Source organism: Sander vitreus, chromosome 11 (assembly GCF_031162955.1).
Source record: "Sander vitreus isolate 19-12246 chromosome 11, sanVit1, whole genome shotgun sequence".
NCBI lineage: Eukaryota > Metazoa > Chordata > Actinopteri > Perciformes > Percidae > Sander > Sander vitreus.
Window position 1 is genome coordinate 5,346,117 of NC_135865.1, and position 22,561 is coordinate 5,368,677.

A 22,561-nucleotide genomic window follows, 5' to 3' on the forward strand; every position below is an offset into this window, starting at 1 on the left:
TCTATTGCTATATACGCGTTGGTTAGTTTGTCTGCTTGACAATCCCATTTTGCAGCAATAAAATTGAAGTGAGATGAGCAAACAGAGAAATGTATTGTTTTAGATAAAACAGATATACATAATTTTAAGCTGGAAAAAAGGTAATAACTTGCAATATATCGCAGAATATCGCAATATGTTTAAAATCGCAATTATTCGTATCGTGACATAAGTATCGTGATGATTTCGTATCAGGCCTCTGGTGATTCCCACCCCTAATAACAAAGAGAGGATAGAAATGATTGTTATTCAGAAGTATGCATACATTGGACATGATAGACAATTATTTAATAAATCAGGCCAGTAGGAGTAAATGTGTTATCGTCCTTCGTTCATAAACTGCATAAAGAATGAAGTCGTTTACATTAGCATACCAATCACTGGTGACATTTCAGTCACTATCATCCATTATTTCTTATTCTAAGTTCAAATGAATGTAAATAACATTTGTATCAAATTATCCATGCTCACATCCTTCAGAGACATACATTAACCACCTTTAACTTGCTTGGGTACCAAAGCATACGCACATGAGGAATATGCAAACACACGCACGCACGCACACGCACACACACACACACACACACACACACACACACACACACAAGCAGCAGCACTTCTGCCAGTCACCAACAGATGGAGCCATTAACCTTTATGCCTGAACATGGTGTTTTCCATCTGGCTGCAGCAGTAGTAGTATATTGTTCCAGTCACACACGCACTGCTTGAGTGGCCCCTGAGCTTAATGTGTGTAGCCTGTTAAAATATCAGACTTTGTAAGCACTGGTGTCAGCCCCTTAAAGGTTGGGGGAAACAAAATAACAATGTCTCCCACTGGAACTCAGCAAACAGCTCAGACAGACATGGATTGCCTTGACGACACAACTGAGTCTGTGTGAAGCTTTCCATGACTTGGCTTTGCTAATGTCCATTTAATCTTGCAGCTCGGCTTGCAGACAAATTGGCTAAGTATACAGAATATACATTTTTTTATGGAATAATACAATACTTTATAAGCAATAGTCTGTTTTGGGCATTTAATGAACTTGGACATTAGTTACTATAATAAAGCTCAACAGTGACCTCCCACTTTTTGAACGGCTCTGGTTCCGGATGTAATTTTCCCCATTCAATATCTCAATAAGTTTAAAATGCTTATATAAAAAGTTTTAAGCTTGGAACCAAGTCAACCAGCTACGAGATGATAATATAAAATATTTGATTCGGCGCAAAAGAACATTTTGAAAAACGTTTCCCTAGCCATTCACCGGTGCACTAAACATTTCCATGGTTGATAGCCTACGGACTCCTGGCTTCTACAGGTGCATAAAACCTTTGTTTTTTTACATTCTCATAGCTCGTGGTCAGGCTACCTTGGATGGTTTAGACATTATGGCTAATAATCAAAATCCTCATGGAGAAAATGAACGGGATTTTTACTTCCGGAACCACAGTGATGAGCTCTATTCTGACATTTTGTGAAGCAGTGTGTTCATGCCAACATAAAAAAAACACTGATATATACATATAAAATAAAATGAAATGTAAAAAAAAAAATGTAATTAAAGGACTTTATAAAATGTTTATGTATTACAAATAACAGTCAGTGTCTACATGTAACCTTCAACTTCTTTCCACCTGTCCAAATGCAATGAGGCAGGAGAAAAAACACCAAAATAGCAGTTATCAATACAGCCAGAAAAGAGACTGTGTCAGCTCTCTACACCAGTGTGACAAATGTACTCCACACACTTAAGGACATGTCTGAGAGCGCCGCTGACAGATGCCCGGAATAGAATGGAGAAAACTCTCGTTCTTGACCAGTGCATTCTGGGCTGCGACTGGGGAAGTTTCACAAGGTAGACCAAGCTCGGAGGCTCATCCATCAATTGGTACAAGCAGCTGAAAGACGAACCACCCCTGACCCCTAGTGACGACACACGCGTTAGCTTAAAGGGGAACGTGCACCCTCGGATGCAGAAATCTAACAAAATATGCACTTTATATGCGTCATGGCAGGTCTGAAATGTTAATTAAGATGACACCACGAGGAGTGAAAACTGCAGAGTTTCACCTCATTGTCTATGCATGGCTCACTCCTCCTGATAGAAAGGTTCTATCAATTTTTGGAGACATTCTGGTAAAGTGCAGGATCTGTGTCATGTACAATTCAAATGACTTCTAGATGTGATATGATTGTTGATGATGGACACAGCATAGGCGTAGGTGTGTGTGTGTGTGTGTTTGTGTGTGTGTGTGTGTGTGTGGGGGGAATAATATACATGTCAGCCAATATTTAGAAGAGGTAGATTTGTCCCCCTTGTTAAAATATTAACAACAACCCCAAAAGAGCTAAAACATAAGCGTTTAGAGCGCCCAGATAGGTCAGTTGGTAGAGCAGACGACCATATATAGAGGTTTAATCCTCGACGCGGCGGGCCTGGGTACGACTCCAACCTGCGGCCCTTTGCTGCGTGTCATTCCTCCTCTCTCTCCCCTTTCATGTCTTCAGCTGTCCTGTCAAAAATAAAGGCCTAAAATGCCCAAAAAATTACCTTTAAAAAAACATAACTGTTCAATACAACAATGAAGTGAACAATACAGGAGAATAATTTATGATAGTAATTTCCTTTATGTAGAAATTGATGCAGAAAAGGCACAAATTGTTACATAGAAATTAACCTCAATGCCGGGAATTAAGTGATTGATGCTTAAAGTTGGCCATTGGGACCCACTGGTCCTACCAGCTTAGAATCCTCAACATGTTCTCTCTTCCTGTAGTCGTGAGGTCAATAACACTTAGAGGTCAGCAGAAACTCATTAGAAAACACCAATAGCAGCTTCATACAACAGCCAAATACATGTGGAGTATCTCAGAGCAGAGAAGAGAGAAGTGGCAGAGCATTGAATCAGATGGGCTACAGCAGTAGATGACAGTCTCTAATCTAGTCGCACTTCATGAGAACATAACGCTGATTAAATTCAGAACAGGAAAAATAATAATACCTGGACTGACAAATCCTGGATCCTGGGATAAACACAGAACTGCAGATCTGTCTGTAGAGGCTGGTGGTGTTGGAGGGATTCTTAATACATATGTGGCCCCACGGTATCATTTTGGGCTGAAACTAGCGATAATTTTCATTATCGATCATAGGGCTGCCCCCTCTTAGTCGATTAGTTGAGTCATCGGTTGATTTGTTCTTAGTCGACTAAGATTTCTTTATTCGATTACTAATTTTTTATGCTTTTTCATGTTGAATGACTTATTTCCAAGAAACTCATGAGCACATCTCTGGCAAACACAAGATTTAAAGCAACAATTAGGGTATAGCTGAACCAATTATTTGAATAATCGTCCGAAAATGTAACTTTTATTTTTTTGGGGTCAGTTGTTGAAGCCCAGAGCCCCATTCTGCCAATCTGGTTCGAGCCTCTCCAATGTGAGGATTTGCTTCTTTTCTCAGTTTTAGATAATTGAAAATGAAATATCTTTGGACTGTTGGACTACAAAACAAACCACTTCCAGACATCACCTTTGGCTGTTTTTCATGTTATTCTGAATACACAGTTACTTGATTAAATGAGAAAACAATCAGCAGATTAATCGTTGATGAAAAACAACTAACAAGTTGCAGTCATCAAAGCATTACTGTTATTTCCAAAATCATAAGGAACATAATGCTCTTTACAGTTTACGAATAAAACTGTGGTTTTGAAATACTGAATACTTTACTTGTGTATTTTTCTTGTGGCCTTGCAAGTAGTCAGAGTTTAAAAGACAAGTCTAAAAATACTTAAATTAACTTTAGGTAATACCCACCATGTGTGTTGTTTTACCCGCAGATTGTGAAATAGAGAGAACATGACCTCAGTGATCTCATTAGTAGCTACAGCGCTGCTTTCCACTATGTGCCATGTCACAAATCATACTTCATCTAGGTTTAGTTCCACAAATCTGACAAAAAGGTAGTTTAGAAGTGCCATCAAATCGAAATGATTCAAGACACGGAAGATTGATATGACCTTGTTAAACCAATGGATTAAATAATAAAAAAAACGTCTGTATTTTCTTGAGGGAGCCTTCTCTTTTCTAACTAGCTAGACGATGAATGAGACAATGAATTAATAACTGAGCTTATTTTTTTAACAATTCTGAGTGCTTTAAACTAGGGAGAATAGGCCAAGCACAGTCTCAGCACTTTGGCTGACTCATTCCCTCCAATTCCTTCAGTGACGAGTGGTGTACTCAGATCTCAGCAAATTTAGCCAGATAGGCATCTCATCAGTGAAAGCCGACAAAAAGCAGACAGTAAGGGAACTGACAGCATGGCTTTGATTTTAGAGATGTGTCCTTTGCTGCATACAGTAAGCAGTTTGGAAGCTGCAGTTTTGTTTTTGTTTTCCCTCAATTCCATCAAAACATTTCGGAAGCTCAGGATGTAGGCTGACAGATCCATAGCCTTGCAGGAGAGGACGTTTTTGTCGAAACGAAGACAAAAACCCGACTGACAGAAAAGTGCTCCCCAAAGTAGACAGTCCTCCCTTCAAGATGGGTTTGTTGGATAAGTGAAAAAAAAACTTTTGAATAAGTATTTTGTCGCAAGCCATGTTTCAAGTGTTCCGTTTCATTTCAACTTCCTCTCGTGTCAAGACCAGTTTTGGCTCCTTTTGACAGAAGCGTGAGTCACTTCACATAAACATCCCACGCTCACACTCATTTATGAATAAAAAAATAAATCAAAATGGCTAAAACACAGAGAAAATCTTTTAAATTAAAGTTTGACAAGTTTGACTTTCCCCCATCACAGCACTGAGGCAAAACAGCTGCTCCGGAAGATAAATACTAGAATATACCAATATATATATATATATATATATATATATATATATATATATATATATACACACACATATATATATAAATAAAATAATGGATGGTTAAATTGGGCCGGGGCTCTCCGGGGCTCAGCCCCGGCACATAAGCCGGCTCGTTTGTGTCTGGATGTGCCTGCTTGCAGTCAGTTGCCTACTGGAAATATGTCACATTAAATGTAATGGAAGTGATGCTTTTGAAAACATGATATTTAAATGCCTTCTCCTAAAGCTAAAAACCCCGTTCGCAACTGTGGAAGCCCGGTGCTCGGAAGCTCCAACGGCTGCTAGGAGGTCATGTCGCTGACAAAGCCGTTGAACCGGTCCTCGCCGCCGCGCGTGCGTGCGTGCGTGTGGTAGTAGTAAAGAGAGAGAATGGGAGAAGGAAGTTTGTGTGAGGTGGACCTGGTCACCACAGACCCAAATCTTGTCAGCTGTTGCTACTGTCATATGCTGCACTGTCTCTTCATGTGGCACATTATGTTTGGCATATTGTATGGGTCACTTCTGATATCATAAGGTAATACAATGTGTAATCAAGTGATGACTGATTAACAGTAATGTAAATGCTAAATGCCCTAATACCTGTTGATACTACAACAATGCAAAGTATAGGCTCTTAACCTACATATCATGTAAGACTCGATTTCTCCATTTCTTTCCACAAAACTCTCCAGAAAGTGCCATTTAATGGTTTATTTTTCAAATTCTTTTCCAGGGGGGGCATACCCCCGGACTCCCCTAGGGATAGCCCCCCCACATAACAAATTCCAATTTAACCCCTGTGTATATATATATATATATTTTACACAGTTCATACTTAATGGGTAACTTCAGCAACCTGGACCCTATTTTCCCATGCTTTTGTGTCTACGTGTCTGATGGTAACAACAATCTTTTAAATTGGTCCAGTATTAAAGCAACACTAGGTAACTTTTCCCGCTTCTGTCCCCCTACAGGTTGGAAGCGGAATTGTCCATTACATTACATTATGCAAGTTTGCCAGATCGGGTAGCGGATCTGTAGTTTGAATGAACTGGACAATGTAATGTAATGGACAATTCCTCTTCTGACCTGTAGGGGGACCGAAGCGGGAAAAGTTACCTGGTGTTGCTTTAAGCAAGACAGCTGCAGTCAGCAGCGGCGAAACAAGCTGCAATGTAACGTTAATGGGAAATTGTGCACTTTCAATTTTTGTCCGCTAAAAGTGCATGTTTTGTCGCTGACATGCTCAGATTATTATTCTTAGTGTCTGACAACATTATGGAAAGGATCTCTACAGAAATAGACATGTTTTATGAAGAGTAAGATCTTTTTTGTTTAATATTAAAAACAGCCCGAGATCTCTATCGCCAAACCCACCAGACTCCACTTAAATAAACAGTAATTTTATCATCATAAAACACACTTCATTCAAAGTCTACAAAAACAAAATAAAACTATCAAAAGCCGTCTTGGTTTGTCTTTCCACTGTTGCAACAATCACCACTCGGGTTTGGTTGAAATGAACCCTTAATTCATCCATTTACATGTACAAATATGCTGGCTCTATAGACGCTAAAAGTACTGTTTATTTATATGGAATCTGGTTAGTTTGGCAATGACAATATCAGGGCCTATTCTGGTTAAACAAAAAGGATCTTACTCTTTACACACTTAATGCACTTAGTACACCTACAACAACAATCTGAGCCTGTCAGCGGCAAAAAAAACACCTTTTAGTAGATTTGAGGGTGCGCATTTGCCCTATAGGTCTACATTGCAGCCCGGTTTATGGCTACTGGTTACAGCTTTCTCACTTATTTATGGATCAGTTTCAAAGATTGTTGTTTACATTAGTCACTTAGACACCAATGCTTTGGAAAATAGGGTCCAGGTTCAAAAATACCAAAATCACCCTTTCAGGTGCGATATTATCACGCAATTCTTAACTTAAGTCACTTGGAAATCAAATGGATGATGTAAAGGGGTAAAGGGTGACTCCATCAGGTGCTATGCTAATCAGCCATGCCAATATGCCGGACTTTGCCCTTTGTGAGTTGCTGTCCTCAATGAAAGACCTGGCTGTCTCAGGAGAAATGCATCATGGGACACCTGGACTGAATGGCCTGATAGGCCTGACAGAGAGCGAGCAAATGAGCAGTAAAGGTGGAAGCCACAAAACGAGAGATTTTGTTTTGTTTCGGTATTTCACTTTTAATACTAGTAAAGCCTCTCACCATTGTTTATCAGCAAAATGGCCCTCTGGTCTTTTTTCTGTGTTGATTTATTTTACAGTCACAAAGCTCTGCAATAGTCAGAAACATACCTTGGCATTGTAGGGGATGTAGTGCTTGGCCAGTGCTTCCGGGGTGTGCATCCATGATTTATCTGAAATGATACAAAGAGCTCACTTAATAAAGCAGTCTGAATCAATGGTCTCATCTAATAAGATATGGCCGATACAGTGTTGGGAGTAACGCGTTACAAAAGTAACGCAATTACAGTAATGTATTCCTTTTTGCTGCAACGCAGTAACATAACGCATTACTGATAACATTTTGGTAATATTATACCCATACGGACAACATCTGTGTCCCAACAGGTAATGTTACGTCAGCGCGGACAGCAGTGTGTCCGAGCAGCTTACAGATATAAACATGTTGGGAATTAATGTTTAGGCTTGCTACACCTAATATCATTAGCCTACATTTTATCAGCGGGGGAAAGTAACTATACCGTACTTCAATACAATTGTATGGTACTTTTAATTAAGAATTTTCATTTTCTCCCACTTTATACTTCTACTCCACCACAATTCAGCGTCCAGTAGGCCTATTGTACGTTTTACTTTACTATTCATTTTATAGCTATAGTTACTTAGCAGTTAACTTTTAATATAATTTAATTTAATATTTTATGTGCCATTTTATTTTATCGGGGTGCAAATGTTCCACCAAAACAAGTTCCTTCCTGAGACTATTTAGCAGAGCCACCGTCACTGCGTCTGGAGCTTAGCGCCGCCCAAGACGATTGTGATTGGTTTAACGAAATCCGAAGAGCGACCCAGAGCCTTTTTTTCCCCCTCCTATCAGGGAAAGTATATGTGGTGTAGCCAGACCTTACTCCACAGTGCTCTGGAGAGGTCTGGCAATGTGAGACTTTAAGTATCAAAACTGAAAAAGTAACAGCATGAGTGTTTACCTGCATTACCAAATCAGTCTGTGCACTGTTGAAGTATTACTTTTTAAGCAGGCAATGAAAGCCATTAGCGCGGTGTTGGTGTGGACGTCACGATGGCTGCTGGGCATCGCAGATGGACGATGACATCACTCATCAGACCAACACTAACATGTACTTGGAACCAAGGCTGACAAGATAAAAAGAGGAGACTGGGATTCCTAGAAAGTTTTGTGCTCAGTGATACACATTGAGAGAGGTAGTTGTATTGTAGTTAGGCCAGGTGCAGGAAACAGTTTCAGTGATAATTAACACTAGGGCTGCACAATATATATACTGTATATATATATATATATATATATTTTTATCATCATTGGGATATCAACTTGCGCAAATAAACACATGGCGAAAAGCTGCGACATATCGCGAAAGACACTCAGAGATTCTTTGTGTTAGTCAGTTTATCAGTTGAAAACTGCACTTTAAAATGTAAATGCCATTTTTTTTTTAGTAGTGCCTTTTATACATTCAATTAAAGAATGTTGGAAACTATTGCTTTTCATTTGTTTTAATTCAACAAGCAAGTTGTATTTCGGCAGAATACTGAAAGTAGCAGTAATGCAAAACTGAGTAGACTTCTATTTCTCTTTATTTATCGTTAAGTAACGTTGGTATAGCGTTATTCAACAACGTTATCGCATATCGCATCATTTCCTCATATCGTGCAGCCCTAATTAACACAGAATCAGCCTTTGAAGATCACACCAACACTAAATGAGCAGTGGGTCAGAGCTCATTATGAGTCATTGATAGGGTTCAGCATTTCTTGATCGTCCACTGATTAAGCATTCTTTTCTTCCTTCATTTCCTTCTCCTACGCGGCTTATCGCCCTGTTGATGAATCCTGTGATAAAAGATGCATGACAGTGACCTCGGGGGGGCACTCGACTCCTGTAGGTTGATTACGTTAAGCAAGACTTTTTGCAAGGTGCAAATGTGTGTCCTCTGCACAAGTATGCTAATGACTTTGTTCACATTGATGTTGTTGGCTAAGTGGCTTTAATGCATTTCAAAGTCTACTCTAATTACTGTTCCTTTGGTGCCCCGCATTGGCTTAATTGTGATTACTTATGTTTGCCAATCTCCCATATTATTTACACGCAAACTAACAGGCTTACTCTTGACTTACAAAGGAAGTCGTGTTTAATTCTTCCGGCAATCTGTCTGATGGAAGGAACTAATGACACAGGTAAAACAACACACTTAGACACAGAGATGGTAGCTTTGTTTCACTTTTTCCAGACACTGCATAGTAAACTGGGGGCCTTTTCCTCTACGTACATGGTTTTAAGTTTACCTAGCAGCTGTGCAATGAGATTATCCCTGCTTGCACCTTGCAACAGTCTCCTCCAAAATGCAATTCATTTCCTAGTGGGACTCTTGAATGAAAGTCCATATAATAAATGATGTATCTCCTCCTTTATTGTACAGCTAAGGAGGCTTAGAAACTGTAAATTCCAAGAAAGAGAGTAACGAGGGAGGATGGAAGGAGGAGAGTGGTGAGGGCTGACACAGCGGCACGGCAGGTAGGCAGATTTTTTTTTTCCGAGGGGCGTCAGCACACAGTGTTCTGATTAAAGAGGGGAAGGGGAAGGTGTGTGTGTGTGTGTGTGGGGGGGGGGGGGCATACTTCTTTCTCTCACTTTGCTGCATTAAAAGGCAATAACGTGAGCACACCAAGAGTGGCAAAAGTTTCAAGTGCTGCCCGGGTTGCCAAAAGGGAAGATTAACTGTTGGGGCGTGAGGATGAGTGGTGGTGTCTGAAGGTCACTGTGTGTGGTTGAGTTGTCAGGTGTTGGATGAAGATGAGGGAAAATTTGAGGGATGACAGCCTGAAAAGTGTCACGCTGTAGTGTAGTGTACTGCATGCAGGGAGTGCATTGCTCCTCAGTGTTTCCCTGTTTCCTGCTGGACTAGCTGGGACGTGTGACATCATACAGGTCATAGTTCCTTCATGCGTGTTACACTCCAGTGTACTCCAGTAGTAGGAATAGCTGCACAATATGTTCATGTTTTCTTTTTCTTTTTTTTTTTAGTCATCGTGATATCAACTGGTGCAATGAAGAAATTGCTTCATATCGGGAAAGACACTTTTGCGTTAGTTGAAGGAAAATACCAGTAGAAAACTGCACTTTGAAATGTAACTGTCATTCTTTTTTTAGTGGTGCCTTTTATATTCAATTCAATGCTCAATTTGTAAATAAAAGAATGTTGGAAATGTTTCATTTCATTTGTTTTAAATACAACAAGCAAGTTGTTGTATTTAAGCGGAATAGTGAAGGCAGCAGAATTGAAAAAGTGAGTACACTTTAATAGGTTTATTTATCGCAGGTAATATCGTTATCGCGATATTCAACAATGTTATCTCATATCGCATATTTTCGTCATATCCTGCAGCCCTAATTGCTGCCTTCATCTTTCCCCTGTCCCGTCATGTGGTTGGCTCGGTCTGAAAATGGCTATTTCGGAATTTTCCATCCAGTGATTACAAATCAGTGAGGTTATAACCAGGCCCAAACGGAATTTGCAGATTTTTGTTTCAGTTTTCAGCGGTGATGCCGAAATCTAGAAAATCTAGCAGATTTAGCGGATTGTTTTGTCTACCTAGGGTAAAGATGTGTTAACATTATGAGTTTTCATTTGTTTAAAATCTGTGGAAGATTCGATATCCTATAGACCTGCAAAAAGTGCACAACACATGAGGACATTGGTTTCACCCGAGACCAGGGTGGTGTTGTGAGACTCGTGAAGTGTTACGTGTGTCATGTGTGCACATGTGTATGGTAGCGTTGGGTTGCCTCTTAGCCAAAGGGCTTTTATTGTGAAAGGTCAGAACAGAAAGGGTGAAGATGTAATGCTGTGGCAATAAAGAGTCAGTAGTCTAGGTTCAGACTACGGAGCCTTCTTGTTATTATTGTATTACCTTCATAAGTATATGCGCTCGGCTACAGTAGTATATTTAATATGATAACAAAAACCATTTTACCATATCGGATTACTGTAATTTTGACAAAAATTACACATACCTTTTTTGAAACTTAATTGCATGTCTGTCTGTCTGTATATGGGGATCAGGAGCAGTGATAGTGATGGCTCTTACCTGCTTCAGTTGCATATAACACAGATGCTATTACTGTATTCACATGAGCGGTTTTTGCAGCAGTTTGTGGATGTATTGATGGTTTGATCTATTAGACCTTTATCACACACAATCTCTCCTTAACAGCTGTATTTCCCTTTATCTCCCATTCTACTGCGAATCCAGGCATTGACGTGACAAAGGGTCTTCCCGGTCAATGAGATATGCAAAGAGAATAACTACTACAGTTTTCAGAAGTCCTTCACTAAAAAAAAACTAAAAAAAAACTATTACATATCATTTTATACTCATTCTTCACCTTTGAGAAGAATGTAAGTACGGTCAAAATAAAATATCTCAGTGAAAAAAAGTAAAACAAAGAAGATCAGCCAACAAGAAGCTTTCAAAGATCATATATAGCTCAGGAGCTTTTCTTCTCAAAGCAGCAACATGTTGCAGTCAATGGCCTAAGAAAAAGTGTTTAGCATCCTCTAAATTACCCACTGGATTAACTAAATTAAATAGCTTTCTTCTCTAATGACTAATCCATTTCTGTGGTTGCTTTCTTTTCAGCACTTTGCAGTTTTATCACCTCACTAAGTGAAGTACTAGTAGAATACAAATAAGGAACCGTGGTTATACAACAAAATTTCTATTACTACTACTGATATAGACAAACATTTAAAACATTATCTTTTCTAACTCATATTTCTAACTTATAAGTGTGGTCACCCCTCTTTAACATTCTCTGTGCTCAGCTCTTGCCTTACAGAGCTTTAGTGCTGCACTGTAAGAGCACAATTTTTCTATAGGGCCTCCAAAAGTGGGCAGGCAATAACCTAATTCACTGCCGTGCTCAATCAATGACACGCAATGACTTTGCTGGGAATGCACAGTTCTCCATCATGCAGAAGACAACTTCAAAAGGTCTCCAAGCAGAAAGGACCTGCACCACCCTTCCACTGGGGCCCAATAGGACAGTGTTCCTGTGAGGTGAACTGTTTGAAACTGTGTGGGCACAAAAATCCATCTGCTTCAATACATCAACCACTGTTTGACATAAAGGGTGAAATGCAACATGTTGCAAACAGCCACAGGGTGTCCTTTGAGAGAATCTCACTTGAGGTTTTGTCTGCGCCATAAACAGTACATTTAGAGAAACATCACAAGCTCCCTGTAATTGAATGTAACGCTGCCATCTACACCTACAGCCTGACATACTGTATGTAACCTCTCTAGGTTATACTTTACATAAGACAAAACTGTGTTGATTTTTTTATTACAATTTTAATTAGACATTTTTCTGTAATTGCTAATTTCGACAATATTGTGAAAAACAATAAGGCTGTTCTGGTGGTTCTCGCACTCAGACTCACTCACACTAATAGGGTATACACATCCACATTAAGACACATACACGTTACAGTATATCTACCTTTCATCCAGCTCCAGCTAAGTGGTCACCAAATTTAAAGTCCACTCCTTTCCTTTGTGTTGCATATTGGCAGTTGGGGCTCTGCACTCAAGACATTATTATCCAGATTCTAGGAACTATCAGTAATACAATAGGACTTTTTGTTTTCTCTGAAACCCCCTGGCCAACTGTTTTTTGTACTTCTTTAATCCTGTTACCTGAAGACCTACCATCATGAAAAATAAGACTTTAAGATGTTTCTAAGGATCCGCGGGAACCCTGTCTGACAATAAAAACAGAATATTATAAGGTTCACGATGGTAGGGTTAACCATTGGATTAAGTGTTCAGGCTTTTGTGTCACACTCCTGTAAGTTCATCTAATGCCACTTCTCTATTACGTTGCAAAGCTCTTGAAAGGGTTCACTCAATTTAATGTGTAGATTAAATGCAAAACATTTTGCTAGTCAGTACACGGCCCATTCAGGACTAATACGGATTACATAAGAGCCAGAAAAGGAAATGCTTAAGGATCATGGACATATGGCTTTATAAGCCAGCATGGTCAGAGCAGACATTCAGGCAATGACACACATACTGTAATGCTCTGGATTTCCTTTCACACCAGTGTCCTTCCAATCAGACAGGCATTAATTACATTTAGGGGATCAATGTATCTGGCCTCGAAGCAAATTACAAACTATTAATTATGGCTTGCGTAATATTTGCAGGGTACATTTTGTAACTGAGCATAATTTACACTGTATTTATACTGCCCAGTAAGGCCATGAGGGAATTAAAAAGCTTGTGTCCTTAGCATCTACTTTTCTGTATGAGTGCTTTTTGTTGAGTCAGTCATATTGAAAGAGGACATCTCACCTTGATAAAAAAAAAAGGTATAAAAATTATGTGTACATCACAATCCAGATGAATATGTCCCTGTAACCATGGGAACGGAATGATCCCTGCAATCATGTTATTTGGTTTGGTTTGACCAGCTATCATACTGTACCTACTGACAACAATTCTGAAATGAGTCACTGTTGAAAAAGTGAGAAAATATTATAAAATTGGTTCTTTATTTTGTTCCAGCAGTTGAATAACACACAATAGCGACAGATGCACCATGAATAAACTTCAGAAAATATGTCTCACAAAGATACCTAAGTATAGCTCGGTTTCCCACTGCTGTAAGAGAATCTAGGGCAACCGGTGCACTGTCCTCGTCTACTGTATAAGCCTCATAGTGCATCGGGCCATTAGATCCAAGCTATTCTTCTGCACTAACATAACTAATCTTCAGCTACCTTCTGTTGCTGTGACAGAATTGTAAAATATGTTTCATTGCAGTCAATCAGCTCAGATATGATGCAGCACTTTACAGTGACCTGCAATGAAATGAACCCAGGTTTCTGCAGTTAGATACCAGATACACCCTGTGGATTCAGTGTGTGCTTCCAATCATTGACAGAATGAATAAGTCTGGGAGTTTGCAAATACATCACCAGGACACAATTGTGACACTATAACTGGACAGTCAACTATGTTTCCTCATCTTAACTGTTAAAGTCCAAGTTCTACAGCTACTTTGTAACCTTTGTATGTTGTTGCACTGTAAAACAGGTAAACTATATCGATACTTAAATTAAATACGTAAGGGATAAAGTAGAACGTGATCCGCCAAGAGTCTATGATCAGAACTCTGTCCATGGCAACGGCCTGTTATACATAGTAACGGTCTGTTATACTTACAGTAGTAACTGTTTGTTATACATTGTAATAGTCCGTTATACTCAACAAGGATCCTAACAAGGAAGTTAATCTCAGCAACGAGTCCCCCTTCACTCAAAAATGTGTTTAGCCTATTGTTCCTTAACTGTGATGTCTGATCTCCACTGGAAGGCTGTTTTCACATTCTTCTGGTAAAGGTGGAACGCTAAATCTCAGTTTAACATGTGAACATCAACATACAATATTATCTTGTGACATCACAACTAGTTTCGGAAGTTAATCTTTCAATATGCAATACGTGGTGTGGAAACTTGAAACGTCAAGTGCACATATACTGTAAATGGTGTTTTCAGTGTAAAGACATCTTGTGTCTGGTAGTTAACGTTTTGAAGTGAATTGGGTTTTTTTTGCATATTCATAGATTCTGGATTGTTTAAAGAAGGAGAAGGGGAAGGGTAATTCTAAGATTTCTTTTAACTAGGTTGACTTTTGTCTGGGGAAACAATAGCAGACACACATTTGTAATTCTGTCTTGAAACATGCCTGAAATTTACATTTTACTGATTGTTTACTGTATCTGATTGTTGTTTATTAAAAGTAAGTAATAACCACAATGTTGATAATCTTTAAGAAAATGTCCACCTTAACATCCTAAGTGGATAAAGGAAAACTTGACTTGCATTTTAATGTTTAGCAGATAAGTTAGCAAAACGAGACCAAATATATATTTTTTAAATATAGGAAATATTGTGCAGCTTGTGCCAACCAAGACTGTTAATCATTTTAGGTAATTGACACAAAACACCTATGTGGAAAATGAATACAGTAAATTGGGTATTTCAGGCAAAGTAAATACAATATGGCGAGTGAGTCAGAGGTAATGAAATACACTCAAGTAGCCTAATACTTTTAATATGTTTTCCTTCAAGAAGGTGTCCCTATCTATATTACACTATAGAGTCACGTCTTCCTGTCTCTCCAAGAATTGATTTCAAAATACTACTGTTGGTTTATGAAGCACTGAACAGATTAGGGTCAAATATGTCTGATCTGCTGCTACATTATGAACCACCTAGTCTCGCATTGTGAGACCTTCCTCCACAGCGCTGCGGAGGAGGGTCTGGCTAGTCCACACAGCATTCCGGGATGGGAGAGAAACATGCTCTGGTTTATTGGCATTTCTTTAAAACAATCACAATTGTCATGGGCGGCGCTAAGTGCCGGACGGAGGCACAGCAAAATAGCCTCGGGAAGTCATTATTGATGGCCGAGGTCATTTTTCAGATGGTGGCTGAGTGACCTGGTTCGTCTGCTAGGAACAGCTGAGGTGTGGCGCATGGTCTGGCGCTGTGAGACCATGTGGAAAAAATCCTAATAAAAAAAATGTAATTTTTGTAATGCATTTCTTCCTACATATTGGACCACAAGGCTTCCCCATCTGTGGAACCTTACTGTGTTCACCTTCAGCTGCCGACTGCTCTTGAAAAATTATTTGGGCGTTATGATTGATATTATCACCATCTTCATCATTATCACCCCCATCCTCTGGTACATAGGTAGCATCCCTCTCATCATCCTCATCACTGTCATTAGCACTCATCACCATGCCCTCATCCTTTTCGTTCATTTGAGCAAAAGACTCTAGTCGGGAGAAGCCATTATCTACCCACTCCTCAGTGAAACAACCCCTCCAGATAAACCTTTTCTCATCCTCTCCTCTTCACCATCTTCTTCTGCTTCAGTGATTTTTGGAGTAGTTTCCTCATAATTTCCTGAAATAATTAATAAAAGATGAATGTGATTTTCTTATAATTAGTATCCTAATCAAGTAACCTATTCCACTTTTTTATATTTTAAAATTACCATAAACACTTTCCTTGAATTAGAGGTCAAAGAGATCTGAAGGTAACATGTATGCTTCTTGTCTTTGTAGCCTTACATCTAGGATATTCTCAGACGTTTACATTTCCTATCATGCTGTCTACTCTCATTAACCTATAAACATCATTAAAATAGAGTAATCATATGTATTCTTAGCTATCTGTGACTGATCAAAAAAACTGACTGGCAAGATGGACTCTGACAACAGAAAAGCAGATCATAGGCTAATGCTTAAACTAATATGACACCAACACAAGTTAAATTGCCCAGTTATGTTTAATTCACGTATTATTTATCTAAAAGCTATTATCATACAGCATCCGTCTTGTCATGGGGTTGCCAATTTAAGGCTGACTTGGCATGGTTTTTACCACGTTTCTTTTTCTCATTTTAACATCAGCAGGGTTCGAGTTCTAATCTGAGCTAATATAGCCTACTAACTAACGTTATCGGTGGAGATAAATAAATAAATTGGGCCTCAGATTGTGACGACACACTTTGAGCATGAGAACAAGATGAAAAGATATTTGCAGTATAAAGAGTAATATTTCTATGGTAGGCAACTGTTGAATTTTATTGATGCTCAATAAAGCCAATACTATTCTATTTCAATCACGTGATCTGACATGGGGATAGTAACAGGCGGATTTGACAGCTTTTTTTTCTGATGCTGCCGGGTGCCCTCCTCCACTTTGCTGCGGAGGCAAAGCTAACTTTACCGGAGCCTACTAGCTTTTGAAGGAGTAACCACTATCACTAAAATTGGATTAGCTGCCTGGAACGTGAAGAGATGTTCAAATCAAGAATTATCAACGCGATTATCATTAAGTTGTCAGAGTGGATATTGCCTTCAAGTTAGCAGGTAGGCTAACATGTTTCTAATATATGTATTGTTAGCAGTCTATGATTGTTAGCAGCTGGCTAGCCGGTAACATAGGTTGCTAGTATGATTATAAAGTAGTTATTTGCCTTGCTAGGTGCTTTGCTATCTTCCTTACCCTCTGGATATTTGTGTTTTAATGCGAGTTCAACCATCATTTTGCCTCGGGATTGTGCCATGGTGTTGTCTCATGCTGTTCTAGCTGGTTGGCTTGTTGGTTCTGTGTGAGGGAGTGTTACGATCGGGACAAACAGTATTACAATGTCCTTCTGGAGAAGGCTACAAAGCCAAACCGCAGTATCTGCAGTGTCAAACCCGGGAAAACAACCCCAGAATGTGTAACTTCACTTACTGTGGTTTGCCTTGGTATTAGCTTGGATTTTAACTCAAATGTGTAGTTACTGCGCTTTGCCTTTGTAGGGCAGCATAGTCCTCATAAATCAACCAGAGGTTAGAATTCCAACACAAAGAACGCATTAGGTAATGGAAATCCGGCCAAAAAGGAGGACATACGGCGGGATTTCCAGCAGCAACGGGGAAATCCTGGAAGTGGAAAGTCGTGGATATAGACTATAAACCACCCAGACCTCTCAGGTGGTCTGGGACAGACTCTCCAGAGTCTGAACTAAATACAGATAAGCAGCGTTCAGTTTTTCTGCACCACATATCTGGAACAAACTCCCAGAAAACTGCAGGTCCGCTGCAACTTTCACTTCTTTTAAATCAGGACTGAAGACTTTTCTGTTCGACGCTGCCTTTTTTAAGTAATTGTTCATGCACTGTCACCCTTATTATTGTTATCATTTCATAGCTGTCTTATTCTACTTTAGTTGTTTTTATATTCTCTTTAACAGATGCTTTTAACTGCTCTTTAATGTTTTTATAAAGCACTTTGAATTACCTTGCTGCTAAAATGTGCTATACAAATAAAGCGTCATTGCCTTGCCTATATTAATGAGGTTAGACTAAATATTAGAAGCACCTCTCGTTATAAGCCAAAACAATTCAACAGCACCACAAACTATAGCCACTGAAATGACCATAGAATCAACAGATCTGTATAACAAAAACTCAATATAACAACCTTCATGAAGGTAGGATTTATTCAGGGCTGTTGTATTCATTTCAGCTAGGTGTATCTAATAAACAGAGTGTGAATACTATACAGTATTTAGAAGGTCAGGAGCTGCCAAGTCATGCCATCACTTTAAGAGACGTGTCAAACTCAAGGCACGCGGGCCAAATCTGGCCCCTCGCAGATTTGGATCCAGCCCGCAAATCAATTTAGATTCACAATACATTTTGGCCCAGCTAGATGTGCGCCAAACCGAAAAGATGGGAAACAGTTTTTCAAACTGTGATTATGCAACACTCAAAGCATTTGGCAGATGTGCTGACTTTGAACTCAGAAATTCCCACAGAACCAGAGAGTTCTGCATGGTGAGGACATAGAGGGGATGACACATTGTCTGACGGACTACCTGAACTTCTGCGCAGACGTGGTCTCCCCCATCAAGACTGTCCACTGTTACCCTAATAACAAGCCATGGGTAACGCAGGTAGTCAAGGCCGTCCTCAACAAGAAGAAGGCTGCCTTCAGGAGCAGGGACAGGGAGGCCATGAAGGCAGCTCAGCAGGAGGTGAAACACTGTGTGAGGGAAGCTAAGGACAGCTACAGGAAAAAGGTGGAGCAGAAGCTGAGGGAGAACAACATGAGGGAGGTCTGGGAAGGTGTGAGGACCATCACAGGTCACAACACAAAGACCAGAGCTACAGGGGGGACAATGGAGGGCGAATCAGCTGAATGACTTCTTCAACAGGTTTAACCAGCCCTCGTCTTTGTCCCCACCACCCCCACCCTCACCGCAGCCATCTCTCCTTCTTCCCTCTACACACCTCCCCCCTGACACCACAACCCCCCCTCAACACAATCCCTGCCTCACATCACCACAGACCAGGTCAGAGGACAGCTGAGGAAGCTCTGGCCCAGGAAAGCAGCAGGCCCGGATAAAGTGTGTCCGAGACTACTAAAGACCTGCGCTGCAGAACTGGGGGAACCACTACAACGGATCTTCAACCTTAGCCTACGGCTAAGGAGAGTGCCCACCCTCTGGAAGACATCCTGCATCGTTCCAGTTCCCAAGAAGAACAGGCCCAGCGAGCTGAACGACTTCCGACCGGTGGCACTCACTTCACACCTGATGGAAGACGTTGGAGCGGCTCTTCCTCAGCCTCCTCAGACCTCAGGTACAACACGCCCAGGACCGGCTGCAGTTTGCGTACCAGCCAAATGTTGGTGTGGAGGATGCCATCCTCTACATGCTACGCCGAGTCCACTCCCATCTGGATAAGGGAAGCGGCACAGTGAGGATCCTTTTCTTGGACTTCTCCAGTGCCTTCAATACCATCCGGCACCCTATACTTCAGGACAAACTGAACAGGATGGGAGTGGACCCCTATCTGGTAGACTGGATCAAGGATTACCTCACTGATGGGCCACAGTACGTCAGGCTGAAGGACACCACGTCTGACACTGTGGTAAGCAGCACTGGAGCCCCCCAGGGCACAGTGCTGGCTCCTCTTCTCTTCACCCTGTACACCTCGGACTTCTGTTACAACTCGGAGCTGTGTCACATACAGAAGTACGCCGATGACACAGCCATCGTTGGGTGTATCAGGGGTGACAGAGAGGAGAAGTATCGGAGTCTGGTGGGGGATTTTGCTGTCTGGTGTCACACTAACTGCCTACAGCTCAACACCTCTAAGACGAAGGAGCTGGTCATTGACTTTGGGAGGTCCAGACCAAGACCGCGACCAGTCCTGCTAGAAGGAGCTGAGGTGGAGGCTGTACAATCATACAAATACCTCGGGCTGTGGCTGGATAATAAACTGGACAACACACACCAGCCACCTGTACAAAGACACAAAGCAGGTTGTACATCCTGAGGAGACTGCGGTCTTTCAACATCTGCAGCAAACTGCTGTTGATGTTTTACCAGTCTGTGGTTACCAGCGTCCTCTTCTACACTGTGGTGTGCTGGGGGGGGGGGGGAAGAAGCATATCCAAGAAGGACACCTCCAGACTGGACAAACTGATCAGGCGGGCCGGCTCTGTGGTTGGCATGAAGCTGGACTCACTGGTGACGGTGGCAGAGAGGAGGACACTGGACAAACTGCTGGACATTATTGACAATGCCAGCCACCCCCTGCACACCGTCATCAGCAACCAGAGGAGCCTGTTCAGTGGAAGGCTGCTCCTTCCCAAGTGTAGGACCAACTCCTTTGTCCCTCATGCCATCATACTCTACAACTCCTCACTCGGGGGGAGGAGGAACTAGGGTAAAGAGGACAGAACAGAACAGGAAGGAAGGGATGGAGTGGTAGCCACTCACTCACTCATTCACTGTGCAATAAATTAATGATCTACTCACATACATACCTGGACACTCTAACTGCTAATTTATGCTAAATGTCATTTATTTATTAACTGTATAATAACACAATACCATACACAGTCCTATATATCTATATATTTATCATTATTTATCTGTAGTTTATTGTTGTTTACTGTTTGTTTACTTTTTGTAAAAAATATTTAGCTAAAAGTTTATCGTTATTGCTATTCTTATACTGTATATTTTCTTTATTTAAAGAGTGTTTTGTAAGCTGCTAAAATCTGCTGCTGGAAATCTAATTTCCTTGCGGGAGTCATCCCAAAAGGATCAATAAAGAGAAGTCGAAGTCTAAGTTTGCATATTCAAACCTGTGAAACAGGTTGTTGTGAGTCGGGTAGCCTCCTTTGACAAATGTAATCACAATGATTGTTTTGCTTGACTTGCTAAACTCTAGGATGGCTAAGGAACTTTTTTGCTGACTTTTTTAGGGCAAAGATATTAGACTCTTTCTATTAAATAAAAGCACGTCAATAAACTATACATGTCTGGCCCCTGATGTGATTCTCTTTTTCCATTGTGGCCCTTGGTGAAATTGAGCTTGACACCCCTGCTATGAGAGGTCACAGTAGGCTCAGTTATTGGTACAGATCTTATATGAGTTCTGTAGTCTAAACTGCTGCTCTGTGGCTCACCAGAACTCTGTCCAACTATTCAGTGAAAGTCACATCCAAGAGCATGAGGCAATAAACATAGGAGATAAAAATGATCAAGATCTCTGCTGGCTTTACCTGCTGGACGTGATCACGTTCACAAAACACAGGCAGACACAGATAAAGTGGGAGGTAAATCAGTGGAGAGGGCCTGTTGTCAGTGCCAGCCTTCACTCCCACAGCCAAGAGAAGCCAGGGCAGTCAGGAGACGTACAAAACATTAGAAAGGCATAGCCGCTTTATACACAGTTGTTTAACTATTACAAATTCAGACGTAAAAGAAAAGAATGAGAATCAAGCTGGAACCATCCTGCAGCATTCATCCAAACCACCCTTGTGTATTAACACTAAAACCGCCATAGCCAAGGCCTTTAACTTTGTGGTTAACACATTTGAATTAATCCATCTTGGGGAAGCTACTGTATGTTTCTCTCCTGGCCTGACCTTTCCAAAAATGCCTTTCTACACATTCCTATACTGGCATAATGACAGAACAACATTTATTCTAACGTTTAACGATTGTTTTTCACAAAAAACACCCATTATTTATTAACGTTAGTACTCTCCACCGCAGCCAAAATGACGCATTTGCACGATGGCCGTACACGCCCATTGAGACAATAAATGGAACATAGAAACTGATTTGCACGCCAATATTCACTCACATGCACTTATAATCCCACTAAGGCATGTAGGCCCACAGTATTCATCCTTTCATGTGTGTAAAATAACAGAAATGAAAGCGAAACTAGTCACACTTTCTGTCTGACTATAAAAGCTGTGTCCTGTGTGCGCGCCAAGCACTATAATAATATCGGGAATGCAATTTATGCAAGTCATTTCAACAAAATACTAACTTTTCTAAATGGTTTTATTTTAATTGGCTGGTGTGGATGTAGGCGATCAGACGGCAGGTTGTGTGTTGAACTGGAAGACTCACTGCACACGGGAGAGATGGAGAGACAAATATAAATGAGGAGGGAACTTCCTCAGACAAAATTTGATAATGTAATCATTTGCAGCGGGATTATATTTGCTATTTAGTTTACATGACAAAATACAACTGCTGGAATTGATTATGAATTTTTCAGCATTTGTTTCATGCCTTTTAGGTTTTTACGCTGCTGAGCACTCAGAACAGAATCACATAGCTGAGCTAATCAAGATTCATGTAGACTTAAACTAATTTACCAAAACAGCACTCATCTCAGTATTCGTTCCATAAGCTGCGGTACTTTTGCTTCACCACGGAGTATTATTTCATCGGGTGGCAGCGTGAACATATTTGTTCTAAAAAATAAATAAAAAATAGATAGCATATAAAAACAGCACATTTTAC

At 40.5% G+C, this 22,561-nt stretch overlaps 1 protein-coding gene across 6 annotated transcripts in view; it reads right to left on the bottom strand.

Annotated features, from left to right (window-relative positions):
- Positions 1-22,561, bottom strand: part of gulp1a (GULP PTB domain containing engulfment adaptor 1a) — a 96,541-nt gene that overhangs the window by 14,559 nt on the left and 59,421 nt on the right. For all 6 annotated transcript variants that reach the window (XM_078263183.1, XM_078263181.1, XM_078263184.1 and 3 more), the window contains one exon: positions 7,223-7,284. In XM_078263183.1, the coding sequence (XP_078119309.1) occupies positions 7,223-7,284 (62 nt within the window). The remainder of the gene's footprint in view (positions 1-7,222; positions 7,285-22,561) is intronic.